This window comes from Mastomys coucha, unplaced genomic scaffold (assembly GCF_008632895.1).
Source record: "Mastomys coucha isolate ucsf_1 unplaced genomic scaffold, UCSF_Mcou_1 pScaffold21, whole genome shotgun sequence".
Classification (NCBI taxonomy): domain Eukaryota; kingdom Metazoa; phylum Chordata; class Mammalia; order Rodentia; family Muridae; genus Mastomys; species Mastomys coucha.
In genome coordinates this window covers 184,293,949-184,304,199 of record NW_022196904.1, presented here as the reverse complement: position 1 = coordinate 184,304,199, position 10,251 = coordinate 184,293,949, and the positions used below count along the sequence as shown (strand labels likewise).

At 46.7% G+C, this 10,251-nt stretch overlaps 1 protein-coding gene across 2 annotated transcripts in view; it reads left to right on the top strand.

The window, feature by feature from the left end:
• Xpnpep1 (X-prolyl aminopeptidase 1) overlaps window positions 1–9,571 on the top strand; it is a 55,772-nt gene extending 46,201 nt beyond the window's left edge. For both annotated transcript variants that reach the window (XM_031390648.1, XM_031390647.1), the window contains 4 exons: window positions 632–805; window positions 3,997–4,073; window positions 4,835–4,933; window positions 9,037–9,571. In XM_031390648.1, coding sequence (XP_031246508.1) covers window positions 632–805; window positions 3,997–4,073; window positions 4,835–4,933; window positions 9,037–9,165 — 479 coding nt within the window. In that variant the 3' untranslated portion in view covers window positions 9,166–9,571. The remainder of the gene's footprint in view (window positions 1–631; window positions 806–3,996; window positions 4,074–4,834; window positions 4,934–9,036) is intronic.
• Window positions 9,572–10,251: the final 680 nt, after the last annotated feature.

The window sequence follows — 10,251 nt, the reverse complement described above, 5'->3', positions numbered from 1 at the left end:
CGGATCGTTTCCAGTGGCAGTTCTGGCCACTAACAGAAGTGCTTTACACATGTTGGGGTATATTGGGCACAAAGGCCTCAGGGCTGCAGTAGAAATTAGGGTAGCCTCCTTCAGCCACAGGGCCAGCTCCTGCTTCGATGGCCATTATTGGATTTATGTTACTGGGATCCTGACATGGGATGTATTCTGCTCTGAGTACTGGTGGCTGGGGCCTTGACTCTGGCAGATGGACATGCACTCACTCATCAGCCTTAGGCATGGTCTTCTCGTCTTTCATGCCTACATACCTGTGTGTAGCCTGGTGAGAATCTCATGCTTGCAATTCTGAAACTTTAAAGTCCCGCAGCTGGGAAAGGAAGTCTATGTCAGCCATTGCAGCCTTCATCTGCGAGTAGGTGTCCATCTCTTGGCCCGTCCATCTCTTGGCCCGCTGGTGAAATGAACTGCTTTACACTGAGCTCTGACCGGGTGCTTGCATTTTCTCTTGTTAGAAAGTTCTAGCTTGTGCTGGGCTTAAATCTGAACTCTTCAGTAACTTTTGCCTTTTGGTTTCTGTTTGACCCTCTGAAGCCAAACATAATGCATCTAATCTCTAAAGTGCTGTGTGATACCAAGGCCCTTTGCTTTTCAGGCCACCTTCTAGACTCCTTTGCCCGGTCAGCTTTGTGGGATTCTGGCCTGGATTACCTGCATGGAACAGGACATGGCGTTGGGTCCTTTTTGAATGTTCACGAAGGGCCTTGTGGCATCAGTTACAAAACGTTCTCTGATGAGCCCTTGGAAGCTGGCATGATCGTCACTGATGGTAGGTGTCCGTCGGCAGAGGGCAGAAGGTAGTTCTTTGCTGTTTGTTATTTTTCACTTATTTTAAAGGAAATTGGTAATACCAGTTTCAAAATGTCAACAACCCTTTTTAATTATTAGGGTGACTTGGGTTCACTTTAGAAAGAGTAAGGTATGGATAAAAAATAAAAAACAAGGTGTGTCGTATGTGTAGACATTTTGTTAGTATGCAGGGTCATGCTAGACACGCTGTGTTCTGCCGTGTTGTGCTCTGTGTTGTACTCTGTGTTGTACTCTGTGTTGTATTCTATGTAGTACTCTATGTAGTACTCTATGTTGTACTCTATGTAGTACTCTATGTTGTACTCTATGTAGTACTCTATGTTGTACTCTATGTAGTACTCTGTGTTGTACTCTGAGTTGTACTCTGTGTTGTACTCTTGAGTTGTACTCTGTGTTGTACTCTGAGTTGTACTCTGTGTTGTACTCTATGTAGTACTCTATGTTGTACTCTGTGTTGTACTCTATGTTGTACTCTATGTAGTACTCTGTGTAGTACTCTGTGTAGTACTCTATGTTGTACTCTGTGTTGTACTCTATGTTGTACTCTGAGTTGTACTCTATGTTGAACACTATGTTGTACTCTATGTAGTACTCTATGTTGTACTCTGTGTTGTACTCTATGTTGTACTCTGTGTAGTACTCTGTGTAGTACTCTGTGTTGTACTCTGTGTTGTACTCTATGTTGTACTCTGAGTTGTACTCTATGTTGTACTCTATGTAGTACTCTGTGTAGTACTCTGTGTAGTACTCTATGTTGAACACTATGTTGTACTCTATGTTGTACTCTGAGTTATACTCTATGTTGTACTCTGTGTTGTACTCTATGTTGTACTCTGTGTTGTACTCTATGTTGTACTCTATGTAGTACTCTGTGTTGTACTCTGTGTTGTACTCTATGTTGTACTCTATGTTGTACTCTATGTAGTACTCTATGTTGTACTCTATGTAGTACTCTATGTAGTACTCTGTGTAGTACTCTGTGTAGTACTCTGTGTTGTACTCTGTGTTGTACTCTATGTTGTACTCTGTGTTGTACTCTGAGTTGTACTCTATGTTGTACACTATGTTGTACTCTATGTAGTACTCTATGTTGTACTGTGTTGTACTCTATGTTGTACACTATGTTGTACTGTGTTGTACTCTATGTTGTATACTATGTTGTACTCTATGTAGTACTCTATGTAGTACTCTATGTTGTATTCTATGTTGTACTCTATGTTGTACTGCTGTGTTGTACTCTATGTTGTACTCTATGTTGTACTCTATGTTGTACTCTATGTAGTACTCTATGTAGTACTCTATGTTGTACTCTGTGTTGTACTCTGTGTTGTACTCTGTGTTGTACTCTGTGTTTTACTCTATGTTGTACTGCTGTGTTGTACTCTATGTTGTACTCTATGTAGTACTGTATGTTGTACTCTATGTTGTACTGCTGTGTTGTACTCTGTGTTGTACTCTGAGTTGTACTCTATGTTGTACACTATGTTGTACTCTATGTAGTACTCTATGTTGTACTGTGTTGTACTCTATGTTGTACACTATGTTGTACTGTGTTGTACTCTATGTTGTATACTATGTTGTACTCTATGTAGTACTCTATGTTGTACTCTGTGTTGTACTCTGTGTTGTACTCTATGTTGTATTCTGAGTTGTACTCTATGTTGTACTCTGTGTTGTACTCTGTGTTGTACTCTATGTTGTACTCTATGTAGTACTCTATGTTGTACTCTATGTTGTACTGCTGTGTTGTACTCTGTGTTGTACTCTATGTAGTACTCTGTGTTGTACTCTATGTTGTACTCTATGTTGTACTGCTGTGTTGTACTCTATGTAGTACTCTGTGTTGTACTCTGTGTTGTACTCTGTGTTGTACTCTGTGTTGTACTCTATGTAGTACTCTATGTTGTATTCTATGTTGTACTCTGTGTTGTACTCTGTGTTGTACTCTGTGTTGTACTCTGTGTTGTACTCTATGTAGTACTCTATGTTGTACTCTATGTTGTACTGCTATGTTGTACTCTGTGTTGTACTCTATGTTAGACTGTATGTTGTACTCTATGTAGTACTCTATGTTGTACTCTATGTAGTTCTGCTATGTTGTACTCTGTGTTGTACTCTGTGTTGTACTCTATGTTGTACTGCTGTGTTGTACTCTGTGTTGTACTCTATGTTGTACTGCTGTGTTGTACTCTATGTTGTACTCTATGTTGTACTGCTATGTAGTACTCTATGTTGTACTCTGTGTTGTACTGCTCAGTGTTTGTAAACAGACCTCCGTGCTACGTCACTGTGTCCTGTGATACACAATGTGTACCATGTAGCAGATCCCCATTTGTAAGCCGCCTTACCCACCCAGTGGAAGTAAGGAGGCAAACACCGAGCTCTTCCCCATGCAGTTTTATTAGGATCCTTGTAATCTTGCTTGTTACATCTTACTTATTTCTATTTACATTTTATTAGTTACATCTTGCTTCTTACATCTTACTTATTACTATTTCTACTTACTCCTATTCCTATTCTTAGTTCTATTCCTACATCTTACTTCTATCCTTACATACTTACTCCTATCTATCATACTTACTCTTCTATATCCCATACTTATTCTCTTCTATCCCATCACCAGCCCTAATTCTACATACTTACTATCTCTACATACTTACTCTTCTAAATCTACATCTTACCTCTAACCCATCACCAGCCCTAATTCTACATACTTACTCCTATCTCTACATACTTACTTTTTCTTCTCATACTTACTCTATATCCAGCCCCCAGCCCTTGTGGTTTAAATACTTTTCCTGGTCCCAATCAGCATCAGCTACATGGCAAAGTATAATAGGCTGTGGGAATTCATGCCAGCTTGCATCACAAACTAGAGGCACTCAGCTTCTGCAACTAAGGCTTGTTTATCAATGCTCTCTGCTTTGGCCAGAGACCAGGTGTTCAAAATATATGTATATAGGGTGGCAGCTGCGGCTCCCCACACCCATTGTTGTATTCTGCCTTTTAGTTAGTTTTCAGAACTTTGGTTAAACGGGAGAAGATAGGGTAGGGCAGCCCCTCTCTCTCCTTCCTTGTGGGAGGCTGGGGGTGTCGTCTCTGGTGTGCTGCTTCTGTGGGCTGCCTCTCACTTTGAGTTGTTTGTTCTAGAGCCAGGGTATTATGAAGATGGGGCGTTTGGGATCCGCATTGAGAATGTTGTTCTGGTGGTCCCTGCGAAGACCAAGGTGAGTGTTCACATCATTTGTTTAAAAGTTTCCTACTGTTCTTATGGGGGAACAAATTCTTTTGAGCCATGGTGGGGCCAAGATGGCACTTCTTCCCCCATACAGGGATTTAACCAGAAACTTCCTTCCTTGTAAAACCAGAAAGGGGCGGATGTACCTCAGTGGTCGCGTCCTGGCTAGGCACAGCAAGGGCCCAAGTTCCCTCCACAGCACTATCCAACACAGGAAAAGAAAATCCCAGTAAATGGAGGAGCCTGAGATTTGGGCTCGGTGGGGAGAGGCATGTTTGGCACACCCTGAGTGTGAACCCTGGGTAGAGAGCTGTCCTCTTACACAGAATTAAAAACAAAAGCTTGGCAAATATGACCTCTTAGGCCACATGGCTTATTGATTTGGATAGTTTATACCCCAGTAGAATATCAAGTATAATCTTACAGACTCAAACCAGAGATTCCCCAAATCTGGATACCCTAATGTCTTGTTCCCACCCCTCTGTCGCAGCAGACATTAGCTCTGTGGCGCTGCCAGAGGGAGCGCTGAGCACCACTATTTGCCAGTTCCTGGTAATTCAAAGGGGTGCTCTCAGCAGTGTGTGGGAAGTCTGCTGCGGTTGGGCTCCTTGTCTGAAGATGGTACCTGATGACTGCTGGTCAGGTCCCACTTACACACTCCGAGGGGTGCCAGGCTTCGTAGAGGAATTAGTCATTCCCTGTGACTAAGGGGAATATAATCTGCTGTTTTTTCCCTCTGTTCTCCTGCAGTACAATTTCAACAACCGAGGAAGCCTGACCTTTGAACCTCTAACTTTGGTTCCCATCCAGACCAAAATGATAGATGTGGATGCTCTTACAGATAAAGAGGTAATGAGTAATCTTGGGTGGAAGTTTGCAAGAAGTGTTAGTATGGGGTGAAGACTGTCCCCGCTCCATTCCCATAGTTCCATACAGAGGTCAGCTGCTTCTGAAGTCTCCTGAGACTAGCCATTCTAGAATGTGCTGGGCTCTTAGCAGAGGTAGTCCTGCTTCACAGGTTGTAGGGCCCAAGGCCTCATGGGTAGGCACTGTAGACCATTGCTTTTCAAGAGAAACAACTCCACTCCTGCTTAGGTGCACTGAGGAAATGCATCAGCTACTGTGTCCAAGCGCTGACAGAAATAGCTTACAGGGCAAGAGCTGCTTTGGCTGCGTGTCAGGCGATTTCAGACCATCTCTGCTGGGAGGGCATGGAAGAACAGCTCTGCACGTGAAGATGTGAGGCAGATTTTGATGTCAGTGGACCAGGAATCAGTGAGAAGGTCTAGAACCAGGGACTAGACCATGGCCTTTGAAGACCTGCCCTTAGTCTCCTGCATTTCCTGCCCCACCTCCTACATTTCCATAGACTCTGAAATTAATGCCCCTAGGGACAGACACTCAGAGCAGGAACTTACGGGCTGCATTTCAGAGTCAGAACGTAATCAGTTCTCTAACGGACATGGATCCACTTGCCTTCCCTACAAAAGTCAGGTCTCTTGGCCACTGCAGACACCAGATTGTTTTCTTGTGTTGCAGGAAGCATTAAGGAGGTGAGAAGCAGGATCTGTCGTGTGCTCAGATGACACAGATGAGTGAGGAGCTCCCAGTCTGTGTGTCACTGCTCTGGTCATAGTGTGTGGCACAGCAGTGTTCACTAGCCAGGCTCACAGGGCTAGCGGTATCCAGTGAGTCCTCCAGATCTCAGGGCTGGATAAGTGACAGGCCAGAGTACCCAGAGTAATGACTGATAGGCCAGAGTACCCGGAGTAACGACTGACAGGCCAGAGTACCTGGAGTAACGACTGACAGGCCAGAGTACCCGGAGTAACGACTGACAGGCCAGAGTACCCGGAGTAACGACTGACAGGCCAGAGTACCCAGAGTAATGACTGACAGGCCAGAGTACCTGGAGTAACGACTGGCAGGCCAGAGTACCCGGAGTAACGACTGACAGGCCAGAGTACCCGGAGTAACGACTGACAGGCCAGAGTACCTGGAGTAACGACTGACAGGCCAGAGTACCCGGAGTAACAACTGAGGAGTCAGGCGGGTAGTGAAGGCCAGGGAAGAAACTAGGGCCTGGAAAGGGCAGGAACAGTTAGCCAGACAGAGACAAAGCAGGTTTTAATCTAGGAAGATGGAAACCAGGACATAGGCTCCAGGGCAACCTAGAAATCAGAGGGAAAAGCAAGTGACTGATGGGGACCCGAGGCAGGAAAAGGACAAAAAGGTATTTTAGGAATTAAGACAGTTGTTCCTGAGATAAGCTGCTGGCCCATCCCCTGTGGATGCATGACCGATCTTCACTGGGGCCTGCTTGGTATCCTCCTTGGCCCTGAAGAGGAGGAAACCTTAGGGCTCATGTACTCTCCAGGTGCTGTAGAGTGGGAATCACCCGGCTCGAGGCCTTTGTCATTTAACATGTGGGTTACAGAGGAAATACATCCACTCCCTGTTTAGCTTTCCTGTGTTCACGGGCACCTGCGTCTGGTCATTGGTGCCCATGGTTCAGCCAGCATTTCTAAAAGGGCCTGGCGCTCCTGCTTTGTTCAGATTGCAGACAGATTTAGAACAGGATGCTCAGCATGGCAGCAGCCTAGTGTCCAGTGTGTCTCTTCAGTGGCAAGAATCGTGTCTGCAGCTCTGGAGCCCTCCACCCTACCAGACTGATGCTGTGGGTGCCAGGGAGCATGGGCACACAGTGCTGTGAGAGCCAGCTACTGAAAAACCTATGTCCCCTAGGGACCTATGCCTCTTGGAGCATCCTTTGGACACTTCCAGGTCCTCAAGGGACTCTTGGAAGCCCAAAGCTATAGTTGTTGACCAGGTAACTAGGTCAACTCTGACCACATGTGAATCAGGAGAGGTTAAGCAGGGATGGTCTTTCCTGGGACAGTTTTGCTTACCAGACTCACAACCCACCTGATGACACAGGACATAAGCCACCGGGAGCTGCCCTGGCCAGTGGCTGTTAATACACCTTGCTGGGCCAAGTCGCTGAAGACTTATTTGGGACAACTAATTCTTTGGGCCATGAGCAAGTTTCCATGGCTAGTAGGAGGCAGTATTTGACATACCAGGCAGCGTTCTGCCTTACTGTTTTAGCAAGTCCCTCTCTCATACAGTGCTTCGTAGGCTGGGACACCATATTTTTCTGAAAGAATGGTAATATCACACAACAAGGTTTGTCCACTGACTTAAAATACCTGCTCATTGTACTTTCCTATCAGTCTGTTCTTGGTGGTTGGTTCCTTTAGGTGTTGTTTGAGTGGGTCCACCTTTTGTCACCAGATGGCAGCAGAGGACCATAGTCTGATGTGAATGTGGTCCCCTGCAAACACGGGGACTCTGGAGTCAGTCTGCAGTATCCTTTCTCTCATTTCTCATCCAAAAGGGCCTTAGGAATGTCCCCTGCGCCCCAAGGTTACACGAGGCCACCACCTTCACCACTGAGCTGCATCCATCCACTGCTGACAGCTGCATCCACTGCTGACACAGACACACAGGCTTCACTGGTTTTAACTTGAATGACCTCACTGCCTCTCCTCAAGGCCATTGTCGCTTCCCCAGCATGAGGCAGGGGTGTTTACTGTTAACAGTCAGCACCAGGGCCCTGGCTCTGTCAGAGCCTGTTGACAATGGTAGCCCATCTGTCTGCCTTCGGTTTATCTTGGTCTCTCAGGTAGGCTCTCTCAGGTACCTGCTGTAGACTGTTCCTGAAGCTAGCCCTTTGTGATAACACAGCCTCCCCGAATAGCTTGCTTCTCAATTGCTACAGCCAGGACCTAAGGCCTTGTCAGTCTGGGTCCGTTAGGTATGTGGTCAAGTCCATCCTGTGGACTCCATTCCAGGACTCATGACGTTTTATTTCCCCTCTCCCACTACTCCCAAAAGGAGGGGACTTCACTCTTTGTATCTGTCACAGACTTTTTTTTTTGTTTGTTTTTTGAGACAGGGTTTCTCTGTGTAGCCCTGGCTGTCCTGGAATTCACTCTGTAGACCAGGATGACCTCGAACTCAGAAATCTGCTTGCCTCTGCCTCCCTAAAGATGTATACCACCACTGCCCGGCTGTCACAGACCTTTTAATACCAGGTCTGGGGTTATCAGTTCCCAGGCACCAAGTTCTGTCATCATCTAATCTTTAATCCTTGTTTTATTTATTTATTTATCTTTGGGTGTGTGTGTGTGTCCACAAGGGGCTATAAGTCTAGCTTGATTGCAGCCCTGCCATAAAGAACTGTAGGCCGTGATCACTCTAGGTGCTAGTTCATGTCAGGGCTAGCTGGGCTTGGGTGATGGTCGCTCATTCGGCTTTAGTGGGTATAGGGCAGGAAGCTGAAGAGCATCTGGTCTCAGCAGACGCCTTTACAACCCCCGGGCTTGGTGAGGTCTGCCTCTGTCCTACGGTAGTTCAAGGTTAAGGGAATGAGTCCACGTGGCCTGGGAAGGCGCTCTTGGCTTAGTGATGACCCCTTCTCTTCTGATTAGCAGTGGGTGTGGCTTCCAGGTATCCAGGGGGGGTCCTGCTCCTGGGGGAGTCCAGAGCCTTGCTTGCCTCCAGGTTATTTTTGGTTCCCTCACAGTCACTGCTAGTTCCTTTGGCACAGCACTCTCTTCAGCAGCTTCTGGTGAATCGCAGCCTTCTTTCTCCTCCCCTCCTCCCCGACTCCCCTTTGTACTTTTAGACACTAAGAAGAGCTGAAACTCTTCTTACCCACTTGCATATTTTCTTGCAAACAGTCTTTTATGAAGCTTGTTGAGAACGAGGCAAGAATGTATTGATGGGGGATTTCCCCAGGGAAGCAGACATCGGGGGACCCAGGAACAGAAGCACAAGCTGTTGTGTGCATCTCTCCTCTCAGCTGTGCCCGTGGCACCTGGGCCCCTCGCTGTTGGCCTGTGCAGCTTTCATGTAACAGTGCGGTGTCCTTCTTTCTTCCCTTGCAGTGTGATTGGCTCAACAGCTACCACCAGACCTGCAGGGACGTGATTGGGAAGGAGCTGCAGAGCCAGGGCCGCCAGGAAGCGCTCGCGTGGCTCATTAGAGAGACAGAACCAGTCTCCAGGCAGCATTGATGTTGCCTAGTGTTTGTTTTTCGTAGATGCTCTGGGGGAAGGAGGACACAAGGCAGACCCCTGACTTCTTTCTCCTCCCCTCCTCCCCGACTCCCCTTTTTACTTTTAGACACTAAGAAGAGCTTAAACTCTTCTTACCTACTTTGATATTTTCTTGCAAACAGTCTTTTATGAATTTTTAATTGTTGAGAATGAGCCAGGAATAAAACTGCTACACCAGAAGGAGGGGCCCCACAAAGCCGAAGACTTGACAAGGGGGAGATACCTGAGCCCTCTGGCCAGTGATGGCCAGCACTGACTGCTCCGCGACGGTCTCGTTCCAGGTGCTAGGACCTCAGTCATGGTCACCTTGATGTTCATGAGACCCTCCTACGATCGATCAGTGAATAAAAACCATCAAAACTCGGCTGGGTTTTGTCTGCCTCTTTCTCCAAGGTGCTGTGTCCTAGTAAGTTAGGCTGCTGGCCAGGAAACACACAAAACACCCCCTCAAACACACACACACACACACACACACACACACACACATACACACACACACACACACACCGCACACACACACACACACACAAGATGGTAAGCAAACAAACAAAAGAACAATAAGTCAAAAATACCCGAACAAAGCAAAATGATGCTGAAAGTCTACAGGGTATCATCGAGCTCATTCTGTGTTGGCCAGTGGCTCCTGGGCGTCGGGCCCTGCCTGACGTGTGCCTGACGTGGTTGCTGTCCCCAGGGCCACTCCATTAGAGGGCGCTGACTTTTCCTTTCCCAGCGGGTTTCACTTGTAGATAGCTTCCTGGTTGGAGGGTGAGTGTTAGGGAGCAAATGTCCACTCCCTCCCTCAGTGCTTGCCAGGAGCCCTCAAGGAGAAGCTAAAGCCGAGCAGGGGCTCTTCCTGAGACGGCTCCACCATGGACTGTTAGAGTTAGGATGAGTTCTAGCAGGGGCTCTTCCTGAGACGGCTCCACCATGGACTGTTAGAGTTAGGAGTTTGCTTCTCTAGGCAAGGCTCAGAAGACTATATTCTAGGAAAGATTCCTGGTACAATATGATTTTTCCTATTAAATATATAGAACAATTACT